Source organism: Heterodontus francisci, chromosome 8 (genome assembly GCF_036365525.1).
Source record: "Heterodontus francisci isolate sHetFra1 chromosome 8, sHetFra1.hap1, whole genome shotgun sequence".
In the NCBI taxonomy this organism is placed as follows: domain Eukaryota; kingdom Metazoa; phylum Chordata; class Chondrichthyes; order Heterodontiformes; family Heterodontidae; genus Heterodontus; species Heterodontus francisci.
The window spans coordinates 131,201,184-131,226,692 of NC_090378.1; the positions used below are offsets into that span (position 1 = coordinate 131,201,184).

The following is a 25,509-nucleotide window of genomic DNA, read 5'->3' on the forward strand; positions in this document are numbered from 1 at the left end:
ACATCAGTGATTATTTATACAGTGTCAGACACTGCCTGGACATCAGTGATTATTTATATATTGTCAGACACCGCCTGGACATCAGTGATTATTTATACAGTGTCAGACACTGCCAGGCATCAGTGATTATTTATACAGTGTCAGACACTGCCTGGACATTAGTGATTATTTATATAGTGTCAGACACTGCCTGGACATCAGTGATTATTTATAGAGTGTCAGACACTGCCTCGACATCAGTGATTATTTATACAGTGTCAGACACTGCCTGGACATCAGTGATTATTTATACAGTGTCAGACACTGCCTGGACATCAGTGATTATTTATACAGTGTCAGACACTGCCTGGACATCAGTGATTATTTATATAGTGTCAGACACTGCCTGGACATCAGTGATTATTTATACAGTGTCAGACACTGCCTGGACATCAGTGATTATTTATGCAGTGTCAGACACTGCCAGGACATCAGTGATTATTTATATAGTGTCAGACACTGCCTGGACATCAGTGATTATTTATATAGTGTCAGACACTGCCTGGACATCAGTGATTATTTATATAGTGTCAGACACTGCCTGGACATCAGTGATTATTTATATAGTGTCAGACACTGCCTGGACATCAGTCATTATTTATACAGTGTCAGACACTGCCTGGACATCAGTGATTACTTATATATTGTCAGACACTGCCTGGACATCAGTGATTATTTATATAGTGTCAGACACTGCCTGGACATCAGTGATTATTTATACAGTGTCAGACACTGCCTGGACATCAGTCATTATTTATACAGTGTCAGACACTGCCAGGACATCAGTGATTATTTATACTGTGTCAGACACTGCCAGGACATCAGTGATTATTTAGACAGTGTCAGACACTGCCAGGACATCAGTGATTATTTAGACAGTGTCAGACACTGCCTGGACATCAGTGATTATTTATAAAGTGTCAGACACTGCCTGGACATCAGTGATTATTTATACAGTGTCAGACACTGCCTGGACATCAGTGATTATTTATACAGTGTCAGACACTGCCTGGACATCAGTGATTATTTATACAGTGTCAGACACTGCCTGGACATCAGTGATTATTTACACAGTGACAGACACTGCCTGGACATCAGTGATTATTTATCAAGTGTCAGACACTGCCTGGACATCAGTGATTATTTACACAGTGACAGACACTGCCTGGACATCAGTGATTATTTATACAGTGTCAGACACTGCCTGGACATCAGTGATTATTTATACAGTGTCAGACACTGCCTGGACATCAGTGATTATTTATACAGTGTCAGACACTGCCTGGACATCAGTGATTATTTACACAGTGACAGACACTGCCTGGACATCAGTGATTATTTATACAGTGTCAGACACTGCCAGGACATCAGTGATTATTTATACAGTGTCAGACACTGCCTGGACATCAGTGATTATTTATACAGTGTCAGACACTGCCAGGACATCAGTGATTATTTATACAGTGTCAGACACTGCCTGGACATCAGTGATTATTTATATATTGTCAGACACCGCCTGGACATCAGTGATTATTTATACAGTGTCAGACACTGCCAGGCATCAGTGATTATTTATACAGTGTCAGACACTGCCTGGACATTAGTGATTATTTATATAGTGTCAGACACTGCCTGGACATCAGTGATTATTTATAGAGTGTCAGACACTGCCTCGACATCAGTGATTATTTATACAGTGTCAGACACTGCCTGGACATCAGTGATTATTTATACAGTGTCAGACACTGCCTGGACATCAGTGATTATTTATACAGTGTCAGACACTGCCTGGACATCAGTGATTATTTATATAGTGTCAGACACTGCCTGGACATCAGTGATTATTTATACAGTGTCAGACACTGCCTGGACATCAGTGATTATTTATGCAGTGTCAGACACTGCCAGGACATCAGTGATTATTTATATAGTGTCAGACACTGCCTGGACATCAGTGATTATTTATATAGTGTCAGACACTGCCTGGACATCAGTGATTATTTATATAGTGTCAGACACTGCCTGGACATCAGTGATTATTTATATAGTGTCAGACACTGCCTGGACATCAGTCATTATTTATACAGTGTCAGACACTGCCTGGACATCAGTGATTACTTATATATTGTCAGACACTGCCTGGACATCAGTGATTATTTATATAGTGTCAGACACTGCCTGGACATCAGTGATTATTTATACAGTGTCAGACACTGCCTGGACATCAGTCATTATTTATACCGTGTCAGACACTGCCAGGACATCAGTGATTATTTATACTGTGTCAGACACTGCCAGGACATCAGTGATTATTTAGACAGTGTCAGACACTGCCAGGACATCAGTGATTATTTAGACAGTGTCAGACACTGCCTGGACATCAGTGATTATTTATAAAGTGTCAGACACTGCCTGGACATCAGTGATTATTTATACAGTGTCAGACACTGCCTGGACATCAGTGATTATTTATACAGTGTCAGACACTGCCTGGACATCAGTGATTATTTATACAGTGTCAGACACTGCCTGGACATCAGTGATTATTTACACAGTGACAGACACTGCCTGGACATCAGTGATTATTTATCAAGTGTCAGACACTGCCTGGACATCAGTGATTATTTACACAGTGACAGACACTGCCTGGACATCAGTGATTATTTATACAGTGTCAGACACTGCCTGGACATCAGTGATTATTTATACAGTGTCAGACACTGCCTGGACATCAGTGATTATTTATACAGTGTCAGACACTGCCTGGACATCAGTGATTATTTACACAGTGACAGACACTGCCTGGACATCAGAGATTATTTATACAGTGTCAGACACTGCCTGGACATCAGTGATTATTTATACAGTGTAAGACACTGCCTGGACATCAGTGATTATTTACACAGTGACAGACACTGCCTGGACATCAGTGATTATTTACACAGTGACAGACACTGCCTGGACATCAGTGATTATTTATATAGTGTCAGACACTGCCTGGACATCAGTGATTATTTATACAGTGTCAGACACTGCCTGGACATCAGTGATTATTTATATAGTGTCAGACACTGCCTGGACATCAGTCATTATTTATGCAGTGTCAGACACTGCCTGGACATCAGTGATTATTTATATATTGTCAGACACTGCCTGGACATCAGTGATTATTTATATAGTGTCAGACACTGCCTGGACATCAGTGATTATTTATAGAGTGTCAGACACTGCCTCGACATCAGTGATTATTTATACAGTGTCAGACACTGCCTGGACATCAGTGATTATTTATACAGTGTCAGACACTGCCTGGACATCAGTGATTATTTATACAGTGTCAGACACTGCCTGGACATCAGTGATTATTTATATAGTGTCAGACACTGCCTGGACATCAGTGATTATTTATACAGTGTCAGACACTGCCTGGACATCAGTGATTATTTATGCAGTGTCAGACACTGCCAGGACATCAGTGATTATTTATATAGTGTCAGACACTGCCTGGACATCAGTGATTATTTATATAGTGTCAGACACTGCCTGGACATCAGTGATTATTTATATAGTGTCAGACACTGCCTGGACATCAGTGATTATTTATATAGTGTCAGACACTGCCTGGACATCAGTCATTATTTATACAGTGTCAGACACTGCCTGGACATCAGTGATTACTTATATATTGTCAGACACTGCCTGGACATCAGTGATTATTTATATAGTGTCAGACACTGCCTGGACATCAGTGATTATTTATACAGTGTCAGACACTGCCTGGACATCAGTCATTATTTATACCGTGTCAGACACTGCCAGGACATCAGTGATTATTTATACTGTGTCAGACACTGCCAGGACATCAGTGATTATTTAGACAGTGTCAGACACTGCCAGGACATCAGTGATTATTTAGACAGTGTCAGACACTGCCTGGACATCAGTGATTATTTATAAAGTGTCAGACACTGCCTGGACATCAGTGATTATTTATACAGTGTCAGACACTGCCTGGACATCAGTGATTATTTATACAGTGTCAGACACTGCCTGGACATCAGTGATTATTTATACAGTGTCAGACACTGCCTGGACATCAGTGATTATTTACACAGTGACAGACACTGCCTGGACATCAGTGATTATTTATCAAGTGTCAGACACTGCCTGGACATCAGTGATTATTTACACAGTGACAGACACTGCCTGGACATCAGTGATTATTTATACAGTGTCAGACACTGCCTGGACATCAGTGATTATTTATACAGTGTCAGACACTGCCTGGACATCAGTGATTATTTATACAGTGTCAGACACTGCCTGGACATCAGTGATTATTTACACAGTGACAGACACTGCCTGGACATCAGAGATTATTTATACAGTGTCAGACACTGCCTGGACATCAGTGATTATTTATACAGTGTAAGACACTGCCTGGACATCAGTGATTATTTACACAGTGACAGACACTGCCTGGACATCAGTGATTATTTACACAGTGACAGACACTGCCTGGACATCAGTGATTATTTATATAGTGTCAGACACTGCCTGGACATCAGTGATTATTTATACAGTGTCAGACACTGCCTGGACATCAGTGATTATTTATATAGTGTCAGACACTGCCTGGACATCAGTCATTATTTATGCAGTGTCAGACACTGCCTGGACATCAGTGATTATTTATATATTGTCAGACACTGCCTGGACATCAGTGATTATTTATACAGTGTCAGACACTGCCAGGACATCAGTGATTATTTATACAGTGTCAGACACTGCCTGGACATCAGTGATTATTTATACAGTGTCAGACACTGCCTGGACATCAGTCATTATTTATACAGTGTCAGACACTGCCAGGACATCAGTGATTATTTAGACAGTGTCAGACACTGCCTGGACATCAGTGATTATTTATAAAGTGTCAGACACTGCCTGGACATCAGTGATTATTTATACAGTGTCAGACACTGCCTGGACATCAGTGATTATTTATACAGTGTCAGACACTGCCTGGACATGAGTGATTATTTACATAGTGTCAGACACTGCCTGGACATCAGTGATTATTCATCTAGTGTCAGACACTGCCTGGACATCAGTGATTATTTATACAGTGTCAGACACTGCCTGGACATCAGTGATTATTTATATAGTGTCAGACACTGCCTGGACATCAGTGATTATTTATATATTGTCAGACACTGCCAGGACATCAGTGATTATTTATATAGTGTCAGACACTGCCTGGACATCAGTGATTATTTCAACAGTGTCAGACACTGCCTGGACATCAGTGATTATTTATATATTGTCAGACACTGCCTGGACATCAGTGATTATTTATACAGTGTCAGACACTGCCAGGACATCAGTGATTATTTATACAGTGTCAGACACTGCCAGGACATCAGTGATTATTTAGACAGTGTCAGACACTGCCTGGACATCAGTGATTATTTATATAGTGTCAGACATTGCCTGGACATCAGTGATTATTTATACAGTGTCAGACACTGCCTGGACATCAGTGATTATTTATACAGTGTCAGACACTGCCTGGACATCAGTGATTATTTACACAGTGACAGACACTGCCTGGACATCAGTGATTATTTACACAGTGACAGACACTGCCTGGACATTAGTGATTATTTATTAAGTGTCAGACACTGCCTGGACATCAGTGATTATTTATACAGTGTCAGACACTGCCTGGACATCAGTGATTATTTATAAAATGTCAGACACTGCCAGGACATCAGTGATTATTTATACAGTGTCAGACACTAACTGGACATCAGTGATTATTTATAAAGTGTCAGACACTGCCAGGACATCAATGATTATTTATCATGTGTCAGACACTGCCTGGACATCAGTGATTATTTATATAGTGTCAGACACTGCCTGGACATCAGTGATTATTTATAAAGTGTCAGACACTGCCAGGACATCAGTGATTATTTATCAACTGTCAGACACTGCCAGGATATCAGTGATTATTTATAAAGTGTCAGACACTGCCTGGACATCAGTGATTATTTATTTATTGTCAGACACTGCCAGGACATCAGTGATTATTTATACAGTGTCAGACACTGCCAGGACATCAGTGATTATTTATGAAGTGTCAGACACTGCCTGGACATCAGTGATTATTTATACAGTGTCAGACACTGCCTGGACATCAGTGATTATTTATGCAGTGTCAGACACTGCCTGGACATGAGTGATTATTTACATAGTGTCAGACACTGCCTGGACATCAGTGATTATTTATCTAGTGTCAGACACTGCCTGGACATCAGTGATTATTTATACAGTGTCAGACACTGCCTGGACATCAGTGATTATTTATATAGTGTCAGACACTGCCTGGACATCAGTGATTATTTATATAGTGTCAGACACTGCCAGGACATCAGTGATTATTTCTCTAGTGTCAGACACTGCCTGGACATCAGTGATTATTTATACAGTGTCAGACACTGCCTGGACATAAGTGATTATTTATATATTGTCAGACACTGCCTGGACATCAGTGATTATTTCTACAGTGTCAGACACTGCCAGGACATCAGTGATTATTTATACAGTGTCAGACACTGCCAGGACATCAGTGATTATTTAGACAGTGTCAGACACTGCCTGGACATCAGTGATTATTTATAAAGTGTCAGACATTGCCTGGACATCAGTGATTATTTATACAGTGTCAGACACTGCCTGGACATCAGTGATTATTTATACAGTGTCAGACACTGCCTGGACATCAGTGATTATTTATACAGTGTCAGACACTGCCTGGACATCAGTGATTATTTACACAGTGACAGACACTGCCTGGACATCAGTGATTATTTACACAGTGTCAGACACTGCCTGGACATCAGTGATTATTTATAAAATGTCAGACACTGCCAGGACATCAGTGATTATTTATACAGTGTCAGACACTGCCTGGACATCAGTGATTATTTATAAAGTGTCAGACACTGCCTGGACATCATTGATTATTTATAAAGTGTCAGACACTGCCAGGACATCAGTGATTATTTATCAAGTGTCAGACACTGCCTGGACATCAGTGATTATTTATATAGTGTCAGACACTGCCTGGACATCAGTGATTATTTATATAGTGTCAGACACTGCCTGGACATCAGTGATTATTTATGAAGTGTCAGACACTGCCAGGACATCAGTGATTATTTATAAAGTGTCAGACACTGCCAGGACATCAGTGATTATTTCTCAAGTGTCAGACACTGCCAGGACATCAGTGATTATTTATAAAGTGTCAGACACTGCCTGGACATCAGTGATTATTTATACAGTGTCAGACACTTCCTGGACATCAGTGATTATTTACATAGTGTCAGACACTGCCTGGACATCAGTGATTATTTATACAGTGTCAGACGCTGCCAGGACATCAGTGATTATTTATAAAGTGTCAGACACTGCCAGGACATCAGTGATTATTTATAAAGTGTCAGACACTGCCTGGACATCAGTGATTATTTATACAGTGTCAGACACTGCCTGGACATCAGTGATTATTTATATAGTGTCAGACACTGCCTGGACATCAGTGATTATTTATAAAGTGTCAGACACTGCCTGGACATCAGTGATTATTTATACAGTGTCAGACACTGCCAGGACATCAGTGATTATTTATATCGTGTCAGACACTGCCTGGACATCAGTGATTATTTATACAGTGTCAGACACTGCCTGGACATCAGTGATTATTTATATCGTGACAGACACTGCCTGGACATCAGTGATTATTTATTCAGTGTCAGACACTGCCTGGACATCAGTGATTCCTTATGTAGTGTCAGACACTGCCTGGACATCAGTGATTCCTTATGTAGTGTCAGACACTGCCTGGACATAAGTGATTATTTATAAAGTGTCAGACACTGCCTGGACATCAGTGATTATTTATTCAGTGTCAGACACTGCCTGGACATCAGTGATTATTTATTTCGTGTCAGACACTGCCTGGACATCAGTGATTATTTATTCAGTGTCAGACGCTGCCTGGACATCAGTGATTATTTATATAGTATCAGACACTGCCTGGACATCAGTGATTATTTATAAAGTGTCAGACACTGCCTGGACATCAGTGATTATTTATAAAGTGTCAGACACTGCCTGGACATCAGTGATTATTTATAAAGTGTCAGACACTGCCTGGACATCAGTGATTATTTATATAGTATCAGACACTGCCTGGACATCAGTGATTATTTATAAAGTGTCAGACACTGCCTGGACATCAGTGATTATTTATAAAGTGTCAGACACTGCCTGGACATCAGTGATTATTTATATAGTGTCAGACACTGCCTGGACATCAGTGATTATTTATACAGTGTCAGACACTGCCTGGACATCAGTGATTATTTATACAGTGTCAGACACTGCCAGGACATCAGTGATTATTTATATCGTGTCAGACACTGCCAGGACATCAGTGATTATTTATACAGTGTCAGACACTGCCTGGACATCAGTGATTATTTATGAAGTGTCAGACACTGCCTGGACATCAGTGATTATTTATACAGTGTCAGACACTGCCTGGACATCAGTGATTATTTATACAGTGTCAGACACTGCCTGGACATCAGTGATTATTTATACAGTGTCAGACACTGCCTGGACATCAGTGATTATTTATACAGTGTCAGACACTGCCTGGACATCAGTGATTATTTATACAGTGTCAGACACTGTCTGGACATCAGTGATTATTTATACAGTGTCAGACACTGCCTGGACATCAGTGATTATTTATACAGTGTCAGACACTGCCTGGACATCAGTGATTATTTATACAGTGTCAGACACTGCCTGGACATCAGTGATTATTTATATAGTGTCAGACACTGCCTGGACATCAGTGATTATTTATATAGTGTCAGACACTGCCTGGACATCAGTGATTATTTATACAGTGTCAGACACTGCCTGGACATCAGTGATTATTTATACAGTGTCAGACACTGCCTGGACATCAGTGATTATTTATAAAGTGTCAGACACTGCCTGGACATCAGTGATTATTTATACAGTGTCAGACACTGCCTGGACATCAGTGATTATTTATAAAGTGTCAGACACTGCCTGGACATCAGTGATTATTTATACAGTGTCAGACACTGCCTGGACATCAGTGATTATTTATATAGTGTCAGACACTGCCTGGACATCAGTGATTATTTATACAGTGTCAGACACTGCCTGGACATCAGTGATTATTTATACAGTGTCAGACACTGCCTGGACATCAGTGATTATTTATACAGTGTCAGACACTGCCTGGACATCAGTGATTATTTATACAGTGACAGACACTGCCTGGACATCAGTGATTATTTATATATTGTCAGACACTGCCTGGACATCAGTGATTATTTACACAGTGTCAGACACTGCCTGGACATCAGTGATTATTTATAAAGTGTCAGACACTGCCTGGACATCAGTGATTATTTATGAAGTGTCAGACACTGCCTGGACATCAGTGATTATTTATACAGTGTCAGACACTGCCTGGACATCAGTGATTATTTATACAGTGTCAGACACTGCCTGGACATCAGTGATTATTTATACAGTGTCAGACACTGCCTGGACATCAGTGATTATTTATACAGTGTCAGACACTGCCTGGACATCAGTGTTTATTTATATAGTGTCAGACACTGCCTGGACATCAGTGATTATTTATATAGTGTCAGACACTGCCTGGACATCAGTGATTATTTATACAGTGTCAGACACTGCCTGGACATCAGTGATTATTTATACAGTGTCAGACACTGCCTGGACATCAGTGATTATTTATATAGTATCAGACACTGCCTGGACATCAGTGATTATTTATACAGTGTCAGACACTGCCTGGACATCAGTGATTATTTATACAGTGTCAGACACTGCCTGGACATCAGTGATTATTTATATAGTGTCAGACACTGCCTGGACATCAGTGATTATTTATACAGTGTCAGACACTGCCTGGACATCAGTGATTATTTATCAAGTGTCAGACACTGCCAGGACATCAGTGATTATTTATCAAGTGTCAGACACTGCCTGGACATCAGTGATTATTTCTACAGTGTCAGACACTGCCTGGACATCAGTGATTATTTCTACAGTGTCAGACACTGCCTGGACATCAGTGATTATTTATACAGTGTCAGACACTGCCTGGACATCAGTGATTATTTATGGAGTGTCAGACACTGCCTGGAAATCAGTGATTATTTATACAGTGTCAGACACTGCCTGGACATCAGTGATTATTTATACAGTGTCAGACACTGCCTGGACATCAGTGATTATTTAAATAGTGTCAGACATTGCCTGGACATCAGTGATTATTTATAGAGTGTCAGACACTGCCTGGACATCAGTGATTATTTATTAAGTGTAAGACACTGCCTGGACATCAGTGATTATTTATACAGTGTCAGACGCTGCCAGGACATCAGTGATTATTTATAAAGTGTCAGACACTGCCAGGACATCAGTGATTATTTATAAAGTGTCAGACACTGCCTGGACATCAGTGATTATTTATACAGTGTCAGACACTGCCTGGACATCAGTGATTATTTATATAGTGTCAGACACTGCCTGGACATCAGTGATTATTTATAAAGTGTCAGACACTGCCTGGACATCAGTGATTATTTATACAGTGTCAGACACTGCCAGGACATCAGTGATTATTTATATCGTGTCAGACACTGCCTGGACATCAGTGATTATTTATACAGTGTCAGACACTGCCTGGACATCAGTGATTATTTATATCATGTCAGACACTGCCTGGACATCAGTGATTATTTATTCAGTGTCAGACACTGCCTGGACATCAGTGATTCCTTATGTAGTGTCAGACACTGCCTGGACATCAGTGATTCCTTATGTAGTGTCAGACACTGCCTGGACATAAGTGATTATTTATAAAGTGTCAGACACTGCCTGGACATCAGTGATTATTTATTCAGTGTCAGACACTGCCTGGACATCAGTGATTATTTATTTCGTGTCAGACACTGCCTGGACATCAGTGATTATTTATTCAGTGTCAGACGCTGCCTGGACATCAGTGATTATTTATAAAGTGTCAGACACTGCCTGGACATCAGTGATTATTTATATAGTATCAGACACTGCCTGGACATCAGTGATTATTTATAAAGTGTCAGACACTGCCTGGACATCAGTGATTATTTATAAAGTGTCAGACACTGCCTGGACATCAGTGATTATTTATAAAGTGTCAGACACTGCCTGGACATCAGTGATTATTTATATAGTATCAGACACTGCCTGGACATCAGTGATTATTTATAAAGTGTCAGACACTGCCTGGACATCAGTGATTATTTATAAAGTGTCAGACACTGCCTGGACATCAGTGATTATTTATATAGTGTCAGACACTGCCTGGACATCAGTGATTATTTATACAGTGTCAGACACTGCCTGGACATCAGTGATTATTTATACAGTGTCAGACACTGCCAGGACATCAGTGATTATTTATATCGTGTCAGACACTGCCAGGACATCAATGATTATTTATCATGTGTCAGACACTGCCTGGACATCAGTGATTATTTATATAGTGTCAGACACTGCCTGGACATCAGTGATTATTTATAAAGTGTCAGACACTGCCAGGACATCAGTGATTATTTATCAACTGTCAGACACTGCCAGGATATCAGTGATTATTTATAAAGTGTCAGACACTGCCTGGACATCAGTGATTATTTATTTATTGTCAGACACTGCCAGGACATCAGTGATTATTTATACAGTGTCAGACACTGCCAGGACATCAGAGATTATTTATGAAGTGTCAGACACTGCCTGGACATCAGTGATTATTTATACAGTGTCAGACACTGCCTGGACATCAGTGATTATTTATGCAGTGTCAGACACTGCCTGGACATGAGTGATTATTTACATAGTGTCAGACACTGCCTGGACATCAGTGATTATTTATCTAGTGTCAGACACTGCCTGGACATCAGTGATTATTTATACAGTGTCAGACACTGCCTGGACATCAGTGATTATTTATATAGTGTCAGACACTGCCTGGACATCAGTGATTATTTATATAGTGTCAGACACTGCCAGGACATCAGTGATTATTTCTCTAGTGTCAGACACTGCCTGGACATCAGTGATTATTTATACAGTGTCAGACACTGCCTGGACATAAGTGATTATTTATATATTGTCAGACACTGCCTGGACATCAGTGATTATTTCTACAGTGTCAGACACTGCCAGGACATCAGTGATTATTTATACAGTGTCAGACACTGCCAGGACATCAGTGATTATTTAGACAGTGTCAGACACTGCCTGGACATCAGTGATTATTTATAAAGTGTCAGACATTGCCTGGACATCAGTGATTATTTATACAGTGTCAGACACTGCCTGGACATCAGTGATTATTTATACAGTGTCAGACACTGCCTGGACATCAGTGATTATTTATACAGTGTCAGACACTGCCTGGACATCAGTGATTATTTACACAGTGACAGACACTGCCTGGACATCAGTGATTATTTACACAGTGTCAGACACTGCCTGGACATCAGTGATTATTTATAAAATGTCAGACACTGCCAGGACATCAGTGATTATTTATACAGTGTCAGACACTGCCTGGACATCAGTGATTATTTATAAAGTGTCAGACACTGCCTGGACATCATTGATTATTTATAAAGTGTCAGACACTGCCAGGACATCAGTGATTATTTATCAAGTGTCAGACACTGCCTGGACATCAGTGATTATTTATATAGTGTCAGACACTGCCTGGACATCAGTGATTATTTATATAGTGTCAGACACTGCCTGGACATCAGTGATTATTTATGAAGTGTCAGACACTGCCAGGACATCAGTGATTATTTATAAAGTGTCAGACACTGCCAGGACATCAGTGATTATTTCTCAAGTGTCAGACACTGCCAGGACATCAGTGATTATTTATAAAGTGTCAGACACTGCCTGGACATCAGTGATTATTTATACAGTGTCAGACACTTCCTGGACATCAGTGATTATTTACATAGTGTCAGACACTGCCTGGACATCAGTGATTATTTATATATTGTCAGACACTGCCAGGACATCAGTGATTATTTATACAGTGTCAGACACTGCCTGGACATCAGTGATTATTTATTAAGTGTAAGACACTGCCTGGACATCAGTGATTATTTATACAGTGTCAGACGCTGCCAGGACATCAGTGATTATTTATAAAGTGTCAGACACTGCCAGGACATCAGTGATTATTTATAAAGTGTCAGACACTGCCTGGACATCAGTGATTATTTATAAAGTGTCAGACACTGCCTGGACATCAGTGATTATTTATACAGTGTCAGACACTGCCTGGACATCAGTGATTATTTATAAAGTGTCAGACACTGCCTGGACATCAGTGATTATTTATATAGTGTCAGACACTGCCTGGACATCAGTGATTATTTATAAAGTGTCAGACACTGCCTGGACATCAGTGATTATTTATATAGTGTCAGACACTGCCTGGACATCAGTGATTATTTATACAGTGTCAGACACTGCCAGGACATCAGTGATTATTTATATCGTGTCAGACACTGCCAGGACATCAGTGATTATTTATACAGTGTCAGACACTGCCTGGACATCAGTGATTATTTATGAAGTGTCAGACACTGCCTGGACATCAGTGATTATTTATACAGTGTCAGACACTGCCTGGACATCAGTGATTATTTATACAGTGTCAGACACTGCCTGGACATCAGTGATTATTTATACAGTGTCAGACACTGCCTGGACATCAGTGATTATTTATACAGTGTCAGACACTGCCTGGACATCAGTGATTATTTATACAGTGTCAGACACTGTCTGGACATCAGTGATTATTTATACAGTGTCAGACACTGCCTGGACATCAGTGATTATTTATACAGTGTCAGACACTGCCTGGACATCAGTGATTATTTATACAGTGTCAGACACTGCCTGGACATCAGTGATTATTTATATAGTGTCAGACACTGCCTGGACATCAGTGATTATTTATATAGTGTCAGACACTGCCTGGACATCAGTGATTATTTATACAGTGTCAGACACTGCCTGGACATCAGTGATTATTTATACAGTGTCAGACACTGCCTGGACATCAGTGATTATTTATACAGTGTCAGACACTGCCTGGACATCAGTGATTATTTATAAAGTGTCAGACACTGCCTGGACATCAGTGATTATTTATACAGTGTCAGACACTGCCTGGACATCAGTGATTATTTATAAAGTGTCAGACACTGCCTGGACATCAGTGATTATTTATACAGTGTCAGACACTGCCTGGACATCAGTGATTATTTATATAGTGTCAGACACTGCCTGGACATCAGTGATTATTTATACAGTGTCAGACACTGCCTGGACATCAGTGATTATTTATACAGTGTCAGACACTGCCTGGACATCAGTGATTATTTATACAGTGTCAGACACTGCCTGGACATCAGTGATTATTTATACAGTGACAGACACTGCCTGGACATCAGTGATTATTTATATATTGTCAGACACTGCCTGGACATCAGTGATTATTTACACAGTGTCAGACACTGCCTGGACATCAGTGATTATTTATAAAGTGTCAGACACTGCCTGGACATCAGTGATTATTTATGAAGTGTCAGACACTGCCTGGACATCAGTGATTATTTATACAGTGTCAGACACTGCCTGGACATCAGTGATTATTTATACAGTGTCAGACACTGCCTGGACATCAGTGATTATTTATACAGTGTCAGACACTGCCTGGACATCAGTGATTATTTATACAGTGTCAGACACTGCCTGGACATCAGTGATTATTTATACAGTGTCAGACACTGCCTGGACATCAGTGTTTATTTATACAGTGTCAGACACTGCCTGGACATCAGTGATTATTTATATAGTGTCAGACACTGCCTGGACATCAGTGATTATTTATACAGTGTCAGACACTGCCTGGACATCAGTGATTATTTATACAGTGTCAGACACTGCCTGGACATCAGTGATTATTTATACAGTGTCAGACACTGCCTGGACATCAGTGATTATTTATATAGTGTCAGACACTGCCTGGACATCAGTGATTATTTATACAGTGTCAGACACTGCCTGGACATCAGTGATTATTTATCAAGTGTCAGACACTGCCAGGACATCAGTGATTATTTATCAAGTGTCAGACACTGCCTGGACATCAGTGATTATTTCTACAGTGTCAGACACTGCCTGGACATCAGTGATTATTTCTACAGTGTCAGACACTGCCTGGACATCAGTGATTATTTATACAGTGTCAGACACTGCCTGGACATCAGTGATTATTTAAATAGTGTCAGACATTGCCTGGACATCAGTGATTATTTATATAGTGTCAGACACTGCCTGGACATCAGTGATTATTTATAAAGTGTCAGACACTGCCTGGACATCAGTGATTATTTATACAGTGTCAGACACTGCCTGGACATCAGTGATTATTTATATAGTGTCAGACACTGCCTGGACATCAGTGATTATTTATACAGTGTCAGACACTGCCTGGACATCAGTGATTATTTATCAAGTGTCAGACACTGCCAGGACATCAGTGATTATTTATCAAGTGTCAGACACTGCCTGGACATCAGTGATTATTTCTACAGTGTCAGACACTGCCTGGACATCAGTGATTATTTCTACAGTGTCAGACACTGCCTGGACATCAGTGATTATTTATACAGTGTCAGACACTGCCTGGACATCAGTGATTATTTATGGAGTGTCAGACACTGCCTGGAAATCAGTGATTATTTATACAGTGTCAGACACTGCCTGGACATCAGTGATTATTTATACAGTGTCAGACACTGCCTGGACATCAGTGATTATTTATAGAGTGTCAGACACTGCCTGGACATCAGTGATTATTTATACAGTGTCAGACACTGCCTGGACATCAGTGATTATTTATACAGTGTCAGACACTGCCTGGACATCAGTGATTATTTATATATTGTCAGACACTGCCTGGACATCAGTGATTATTTATATAGTGTCAGACACTGCCTGGACATCAGTGATTATTTATACAGTGTCAGACACTGCCTGGACATCAGTGATTATTTATATATTGTCAGACACTGCCTGGACATCAGTGATTATTTATACAGTGACAGACACTGCCTGGACATCAGTGATTATTTATACAGTGTCAGACACTGCCTGGACATCAGTGATTATTTATACAGTGACAGACACTGCCTGGACATCAGTGATTATTTATATAGTGTCAGACACTGCCTGGACATCAGTGATTATTTAAATAGTGTCAGACACTGCCTGGACATCAGTGATTATTTATAAAGTGTCAGACACTGCCTGGACATCAGTGATTATTTATACAGTGACAGACACTGCCTGGACATCAGTGATTATTTATATAGTGTCAGACACTGCCTGGACATCAGTGATTATTTATACAGTGACAGACACTGCCTGGACATCAGTGATTATTTATACAGTGACAGACACTGCCTGGACATCAGTGATTATTTATATAGTGTCAGACACTGCCTGGACATCAGTGATTATTTAAATAGTGTCAGACACTGCCTGGACATCAGTGATTATTTATAAAGTGTCAGACACTGCCTGGACATCAGTGATTATTTATACAGTGACAGACACTGCCTGGACATCAGTGATTATTTATATAGTGTCAGACACTGCCTGGACATCAGTGATTATTTATACAGTGACAGACACTGCCTGGACATCAGTGATTATTTATACAGTGACAGACACTGCCTGGACATCAGTGATTATTTATACAGTGACAGACACTGCCTGGACATCAGTGATTATTTATATAGTGTCAGACACTGCCTGGACATCAGTGATTATTTATATAGTGTCAGACACTGCCTGGACATCAGTGATTATTTATAAAGTGTCAGACACTGCCTGGACATCAGTGATTATTTATACAGTGACAGACACTGCCTGGACATCAGTGATTATTTATATAGTGTCAGACACCGCCTGGACATCAGGGATTATTTATATAGTAGGGATTATTTATATAGTGTCAGACACTGCCTGGACATCAGTGATTATTTATACAGTGACAGACACTGCCTGGACATCAGTGATTATTTGTAATGTAATATAAATTAAGGTCAATGTCTCTCCTGGACTACTTGGAGGCTTGTGTAGTTATGGATCAAAGATCAGTTCAACTATGACAACTTCCTCAACTGCATACACAGTTAACACAGTTCCCATGTTCATTTCCGCATCTCACCACTGGAAATATAGCAAAATGAGTGAGTAGCTTCAGGAGAATGACAGAGGATACAAAGCTCATCGAATATCATGGAGGTCTAACACTTACTGGAAGGACATGGATCCTGCTTGCAATGTACAGCGTGTGGGAGACTGCTCATTGAGTTTACGAAACAGTTGTTTGGCCTGACTCTGGTAATGCTGCAGGTCTCGTCCAGACTGAAAGAAGCAAAATAACATTTTGAGCAAAGACTGGATACAGGACAGACGAATGAAGAGTGACTGACTGCAACTCCTTGGATTAGCTGGTTGAAGCATAACCCAATACACCTCCCTCTCACCACATTATGCATACTCTGACCATGAAAGAAGTGAACAGAAAAATTAATATCACACCAGGTGTGTTACATCTTCATATCCCTTCCTTAAACACTTTCAGATTCTGGGCAACATCAGGAAAATGGGAAAGGGGGGGGGTGGTGAAGAGACGGATGGGGGGTGGGGGGAGGGAGGGGATGAGGGGAAGGGATGGTGGGGCAAGGGGAGGGGGGGCAAGGGGAGGGGGGGCAAGGGGAGGGGGGGCATGGGGAGGGGGGGCAAGGGGAGGGGGGCAAGGGGAGGGGGGCAAGGGGAGGGGGGGCAAGGGGAGGGGGGGCAAGGGGAGGGGGGGCAAGGGGAGGGGGAGCGGTGATGGGAGCGAGGGGAGTGGGGCAAGGGAATGGGGGGTGGGAGGGGGTGAGGGGAGGGGATGGTGGGGCAAGGGGAGGGGGCGGCGAGGGGAGCGAGGGGTGGGGGGCGAGGGGAGCGAGGGGAGGGGGGCGAGGGGAGCGAGGGGAGCGAGGGGAGCGAGGGGAGGGGGGGGCGAGTGCGAGGGGAGGGGGGCGAGTGCGAGGGGAGGGGGGCGAGTGCGAGGGGAGGGGGGGCGAGTGCGAGGGGAGGGGGGGCGAGTGCGAGGGGAGGGGGGGCGAGTGCGAGGGGAGGGGGGGCGAGTGCGAGGGGAGGGGGGGCGAGTGCGAGGGGAGGGGGGGCGAGTGCGAGGGGAGGGGGGGCGAGTGCGAGGGGAGGGGGGGCGAGTGCGAGGGGAGGGGGGGCGAGTGCGAGGGGAGGGGGGGCGAGTGCGAGGGGAGGGGGGGCGAGTGCGAGGGGAGGGGGGGCGAGTGCGAGGGGAGGGGGGGCGAGTGCGAGGGGAGGGGGGGCGAGTGCGAGGGGAGGGGGGGCGAGTGCGAGGGGAGGGGGGGCGAGTGCGAGGGGAGGGGGGGCGAGTGCGAGGGGAGGGGGGGCGAGTGCGAGGGGAGGGGGGGCGAGTGCGAGGGGAGGGGGGGCGAGTGCGAGGGGGGGACAGAGGGTGAGAGGCGTGATGGGGTGAAGGGGATGAGGGGACAGAGGGTGAGGGGGGGCAGAGGGTGAGAGGGGTGAAGGGAGGGAGGGGGTGAGAGGCGGTAGGGGATGAGGGGACAGAGGGTGAGGGGGGGCAGAGGGTGAGAGGGGTGAAGGGAGGGAGGGGGTGAGAGGCGGTAGGGGATGAGGGGACAGAGGGTGAGGGGGGGCAGAGGGTGAGAGGGGTGAAGGGAGGGAGGGGGTGAGAGGCGGTAGGGGATGAGGGGACAGAGGGTGAGGGGGGGGGCAGAGGGTGAGGGGGGGGGCAGAGGGGAGGGGGGGGCAGAGGGGAGGGGGGGGCAGAGGGGAGGGGGGGGCAGAGGGGAGGGGGGGGCAGAGGGGAGGGGGGGGCAGAGGGGAGGGGGGGGCAGAGGGGAGGGGGGGGCAGAGGGGAGGGGGGGGCAGAGGGGAGGGGGGGGCAGAGGGGAGGGGGGGGCAGAGGGGAGGGGGGGGCAGAGGGGAGGGGGGGGCAGAGGGGAGGGGGGGGCAGAGGGGAGGGGGGGGCAGAGGGGAGGGGGGGGCAGAGGGGAGGGGGGGGCAGAGGGGAGGGGGGGGCAGAGGGGAGGGGGGGGCAGAGGGGAGGGGGGGGCAGAGGGGAGGGGGGGGCAGAGGGGAGGGGGGGGCAGAGGGGAGGGGGGGGCAGAGGGGAGGGGGGGGCAGAAGGGAGGGGGGGGCAGAGGGGAGGGGGGGGCAGAGGGGAGGGGGGGGCAGAGGGGAGGGGGGGGCAGAGGGGAGGGGGGGGCAGAGGGGAGGGGGGGGCAGAGGGGAGGGGGGGGCAGAGGGGAGGGGGGGGCAGAGGGGAGGGGGGGGCAGAGGGGAGGGGGGGGGCAGAGGGGAGGGGGGGGGCAGAGGGGAGGGGGGGGCAGAGGGGAGGGGGGGGCAGAGGGGAGGGGGGGGCAGAGGGGAGGGGGGGGCAGAGGGGAGGGGGGGGCAGAGGGGAGGGGGGGGCAGAGGGGAGGGGGGGCAGAGGGGGGAGGGGGGGCAGAGGGGAGGGGGGGGCAGAGGGGAGGGGGGGGCAGAGGGGAGGGGGGGGCAGAGGGGAGGGGGGGGCAGAGGGGAGGGGGGGGCAGAGGGGAGGGGGGGGCAGAGGGGAGGGGGGGGCAGAGGGGAGGGGGGGGCAGAGGGGAGGGGGGGGCAGAGGGGAGGGGGGGGCAGAGGGGAGGGGGGGGCAGAGGGGAGGGGGGGGCAGAGGGGAGGGGGGGGCAGAGGGGAGGGGGGGGCAGAGGGGAGGGGGGGGCAGAGGGGAGGGGGGGGCAGAGGGGAGGGGGGGGCAGAGGGGAGGGGGGGGCAGAGGGGAGGGGGGGGCAGAGGGGAGGGGGGGGCAGAGGGGAGGGGGGGGCAGAGGGCAGGGGGGGCAGAGGGCAGGGGGGGCAGAGGGCAGGGGGGGCAGAGGGCAGGGGGGGCAGAGGGCAGGGGGGGCAGAGGGCAGGGGGGGCAGAGGGCAGGGGGGGCAGAGGGCAGGGGGGCAGAGGGCAGGGGGGCAGAGGGGAGGGGGGGCAGAGGGGAGGGGGGGCAGAGGGGAGGGGGGGCAGAGGGGAGGGGGGGCAGAGGGGAGGGGGGGCAGAGGGGAGGGGGGGGCAGAGGGGAGGGGGGGGCAGAGGGGAGGGGGGGGGCAGAGGGGAGGGGGGGGGCAGAGGGGAGGGGGGGCAGAGGGGAGGGGGGGCAGAGGGGAGGGGGGGCAGAGGGGAGGGGGGGCAGAGGGGAGGGGGGGCAGAGGGGAGGGGGGGCAGAGGGGAGGGGGGGCAGAGGGGAGGGGGGGCAGAGGGGAGGGGGGGCAGAGGGGAGGGGGGGCAGAGGGGAGGGGGGGCAGAGGGGAGGGGGGGCAGAGGGGAGGGGGGGCAGAGGGGAGGGGGGGCAGAGGGGAGGGGGGGCAGAGGGGGAGGGGGGGCAGAGGGGAGGGGGGGCAGAGGGGAGGGGGGGCAGAGGGGAGGGGGGGCAGAGGGGAGGGGGGGCAGAGGGGAGGGGGGGCAGAGGGGAGGGGGGGCAGAGGGGAGGGGGGGCAGAGGGGAGGGGGGGCAGAGGGGAGGGGGGGCAGAGGGGAGGGGGGGCAGAGGGGAGGGGGGGCAGAGGGGAGGGGGGGCAGAGGGGAGGGGGGGCAGAGGGGAGGGGGGGCAGAGGGGAGGGGGGGCAGAGGGGAGGGGGGGCAGAGGGGAGGGGGGGCAGAGGGGAGGGGGGGCAGAGGGGAGGGGGGGCAGAGGGGAGGGGGGGCAGAGGGGAGGGGGGGCAAGGGGAGGGGGGGCAAGGGGAGGGGGGGCAAGGGGAGGGGGGGCAAGGGGAGGGGGGGCAAGGGGAGGGGGGGCAAGGGGAGGGGGGGCAAGGGGAGGGGGGGCAAGGGGAGGGGGGCAAGGGGAGGGGGGCAAGGGGAGGGGGGCAAGGGGAGGGGGGCAAGGGGAGGGGGGCAAGGGGAGGGGGGCAAGGGGAGGGGGGCAAGGGGAGGGGGGCAAGGGGAGGGGGGCAAGGGGAGGGGGGCAAGGGGAGGGGGGCAAGGGGAGGGGGGCAAGGGGAGGGGGGCAAGGGGAGGGGGGCAAGGGGAGGGGGGCAAGGGGAGGGGGGCAAGGGGAGGGGGGCAAGGGGAGGGGGGCAAGGGGAGGGGGGCAAGGGGAGGGGGGCAAGGGGAGGGGGGCAAGGGGAGGGGGGCAAGGGGAGGGGGGCAAGGGGAGGGGGGCAAGGGGAGGGGGGCAAGGGGAGGGGGGGTGGGAGGGGGTGAGGGGAGGGGATGATGGGGCAAGGGGAGGGGACAGCGAGGGGAGCAAGGGGTGGGGGGCGAGGGGAGCGAGGGGAGGGGGGGGCGAGTGCGAGGGGAGGGGGGGCGAGTGCGAGGGGAGGGGGGGCGAGTGCGAGGGGAGGGGGGGCGAGGGGAGGGGGGGACAGAGGGTGAGAGGCGTGATGGGGTGAAGGGGATGAGGGGACAGAGGGTGAGGGGGGGCAGAGGGTGAGAGGGGTGAACGGAGGGAGGGGGTGAGAGGCAGTAGGGGATGAGGGGACAGAGGGTGAGGGGGGGGCAGAGGGTGAGAGGGGTGAAGGGAGGGAGGGGGTGAGAGGTGGTAGGGGATGAGGGGACAGAGGGTGGGGGGGCAGAGGGTGAGAGGGGTGAAGGGAGGGAGGGGGTGAGAGGCGGTAGGGGATGAGGGGGCAGAGGGTGAGAGGGGGTAGGGGATGAGGGGACAGAGGGTGAGGAGGGGACAGAGGGTGAGGGGGGGACAGAGGGTGAGGGGGGGACAGAGGGTGAGGGGGGGACAGAGGGTGAGGGGGGGACAGAGGGTGAGGGGGGGACAGAGGGTGAGGGGGGGACAGAGGGTGAGGGGGGGACAGAGGGTGAGGGGGGCAGAGGGTGAGGGGGGCAGAGGGTGAGGGGGGCAGAGGGTGAGGGGGGCAGAGGGTGAGGGGGGGCAGAGGGTGAGGGGGGGCAGAGGGTGAGGGGGGGCAGAGGGTGAGGGGGGCAGAGGGTGAGGGGGGGCAGAGGGTGAGGGGGGGCAGAGGGTGAGGGGGGGCAGAGGGTGAGGGGGGGCAGAGGGTGAGGGGGGGCAGAGGGTGAGGGGGGGCAGAGGGTGAGGGGGGGCAGAGGGTGAGGGGGGCAGAGGGTGAGGGGGGCAGAGGGTGAGGGGGGCAGAGGGTGAGGGGGGCAGAGGGTGAGGGGGGCAGAGGGTGAGGGGGGCAGAGGGTGAGGGGGGCAGAGGGTGAGGGGGGCAGAGGGTGAGGGGGGCAGAGGGTGAGGGGGGCAGAGGGTGAGGGGGGCAGAGGGTGAGGGGGGCAGAGGGTGAGGGGGGCAGAGGGTGAGGGGGGCAGAGGGTGAGGGGGGCAGAGGGTGAGGGGGGCAGAGGGTGAGGGGGGCAGAGGGTGAGGGGGGGCAGAGGGTGAGGGGGGGCAGAGGGTGAGGGGGGGCAGAGGGTGAGGGGGGGCAGAGGGTGAGGGGGGGCAGAGGGTGAGGGGGGGCAGAGGGTGAGGGGGGGCAGAGGGTGAGGGGGGCAGAGGGTGAGGGGGGCAGAGGGTGAGGGGGGGCAGAGGGTGAGGGGGGGCAGAGGGTGAGGGGGGGCAGAGGGTGAGGGGGGGCAGAGGGTGAGGGGGGGCAGAGGGTGAGGGGGGGCAGAGGGTGAGGGGGGGCAGAGGGTGAGGGGGGGCAGAGGGTGAGGGGGGGCAGAGGGTGAGGGGGGGCAGAGGGTGAGGGGGGGCAGAGGGTGAGGGGGGGCAGAGGGTGAGGGGGGGCAGAGGGTGAGGGGGGGCAGAGGGTGAGGGGGGGCAGAGGGTGAGGGGGGGCAGAGGGTGAGGGGGGGCAGAGGGTGAGGGGGGGCAGAGGGTGAGGGGGGGCAGAGGGTGAGGGGGGGCAGAGGGTGAGGGGGGGCAGAGGGTGAGGGGGGGCAGAGGGTGAGGGGGGGCAGAGGGTGAGGGGGGGCAGAGGGTGAGGGGGGGCAGAGGGTGAGGGGGGTGAGGGGAGGGAGGGGGTGAGAGGCAGTAGGGGATGAGGGGACAGAGGGTGAGGGGGGGCAGAGGGTGAGAGGGGTGAAGGGAGGGAGGGGGTGAGAGGCGGTAGGGGATGAGGGGACAGAGGGTGAGGGGGGGGCAGAGGGTGAGAGGGGTGAAGGGAGGGAGGGGATGAGAGGAGGGAGGGGGTGAGAGGCGGTAGGGGATGAGGGGACAGAGGGTGAGGGGACAGAGGGTGAGGGGACAGAGGGTGAGGGGACAGAGGGTGAGGGGACAGAGGGTGAGGGGACAGAGGGTGAGGGGACAGAGGGTGAGGGGACAGAGGGTGAGGGGACAGAGGGTGAGGGGGGGCAGTGGGTGTGAGGGGTGAAGGGAGGGAGGGGATGAGGGGACAGAGGGTGAGGGGGGGGCAGAGGGTGAGAGGGGTGAAGGGAGGGAGGGGATGAGGGGACAGAGGGTGAGGGGGGCAGAGGGTGAGAGGGGTGAAGGGAGGGAGGGGATGAGGGGACAGAGGGTGAGGGGGGCAGAGGGTGAGGGGACAGAGGGTGAGGGGACAGAGGGTGAGGGGACAGAGGGTGAGGGGACAGAGGGTGGGGGGGGTGAAGGGAAGGAGGGGATGAGGGGGCAGAGGGTGGGGGGGGTGAAGGGAAGGAGGGGATGAGGGGGCAGAGGGTGGGGGGGGTGAAGGGAGGGAGGGGATGAGGGGACAGAGGGTGAGGGGACAGAGGGTGAGGGGACAGAGGGTGAGGGGACAGAGGGTGAGGGGACAGAGGGTGAGGGGGTGATATTATGATATATATGATATAATGTGGGGTATTTTCACCTGTTCATCCTCCTGCATGGAGGCGGCGAGCGGGAGCCCGTCCGCCACCCGAGCGATCATCGTTAGGAGAACCATCCTCAGCAGCTGGGCCTCTCCCCGGCTCCGACTCCGGCTCCAGCACCGGCCCGGGCCTTTCACTGGGCCCCGGCTTCCGCTCTTCCGCCGCCCGCTCTCTGAATATCCTTCCCTCCCTCCCTCCCTCTCTCTCTCTCTCACTCACTCACTCACTCACTCCTCCTCTGCCTCCTTCTCCCACTCCCCCTCTCACTGAATCTCCTCCTCCTCTGCTGCAGCCTTGCCCTCCAGAAGAGCCGCTTTCCCTCTTCGCTTGGCCCCTGGGTGAAGTGCTGAGCCAGTCGGCCTGAACCGGCTCTATTCCAGCAGCTCCTTCTCCCGGTCAGTGCAGTCACTGCAGCTCATGAGGCCATTCTGCCCATCCAGTCCATGCTGGCTCTCTGTACAGCAATTCAGTCAGTGCCATTCCCCCACTCTATCTCCGCAGCCCTGTGAGTTTATACAATTTCCTTTTGAAATCATTCATCATCTCCGTTTCCACCACCCTCATAGACAGTGAGATCCAGCTCATTACCACTCACTACATTAAAAACGTTCTTCCTCACATTTCCCCTGCATCTCTTGTCCAAAACCTTCAATCTGTATCTCCTAGTCCTTGCACCAGCTAATGGGAACAGAGTTTCTTTTGTCTACTTTATCTAAATCTGTCATTGTCTTGTACAGCTCTGTCAGATCACCCCTCAACCTCCTTTCATCCATGGAGAACATCCCCAGTTTCTGCAAACCAACCTCATCACTAAATTTCCTCATCCCTGGAACCTCTGCAACCTCTTAAGGATGCTCACATCCTCACAGTTGAGTGAGTGGGCTAATGCGTGACAGATGCAGTCTTCTTCTTCTTCGGCCTCCTTGTCTCGAGAGACAATGGGTAAGCGCCTGGAGGTGGTCGGTGGTTTGTGAAGCAGCGCCTGGAGTGGCTATAAAGGCCAATTCTAGAGTGACAGACTCTTCCACAGGTGCTGCAGATCAATTTGGTTGACCGGGCTGTTACACAGTTGGCTCTCTCCTTGCGCTTCTGTCTTTTTTCCTGCCAACTGCTAAGTCTCTTCGACTCGCCACACTTTAGCCCCGCCTTTATGGTTGCCCGCCAGCTCTGGCGATCGCTGGCAACTGTGAGAATAAGAAATACTGAAATGTTGTTTCTACAGCTTGTGGAAAATTACTGAGAAGTCATTTCTACACAACATAATGAAATCACTGAAAAAGAGAACTGATAAGGGTATGTAAGTAAAGACCTTGAGACAGTACAGCAGTTAAAAATTGTGCTTAGGCAGAGAAAAGAGAAACAGGAAGAGTTAGAACAAAGGATGTAGTGAATAAGAAACTGCCCCACTAAGATA

The 25,509-nt window shown here is 49.6% G+C and overlaps 1 protein-coding gene across 1 annotated transcript in view; it reads right to left on the bottom strand.

Annotated features, from left to right (window-relative positions):
• Window positions 1-24,473, bottom strand: part of LOC137373151 (vesicle-trafficking protein SEC22b) — a 163,172-nt gene extending 138,699 nt beyond the window's left edge. Inside the window, exons 1-2 of the mRNA XM_068038010.1 lie at window positions 24,095-24,473; window positions 17,585-17,694 (exon numbers count right to left, since the gene is read on the bottom strand). Coding sequence (XP_067894111.1) covers window positions 17,585-17,694; window positions 24,095-24,169 — 185 coding nt within the window. The 5' untranslated portion in view covers window positions 24,170-24,473. The remainder of the gene's footprint in view (window positions 1-17,584; window positions 17,695-24,094) is intronic.
• Between the last annotated feature and the right edge of the window lie 1,036 nt (window positions 24,474-25,509).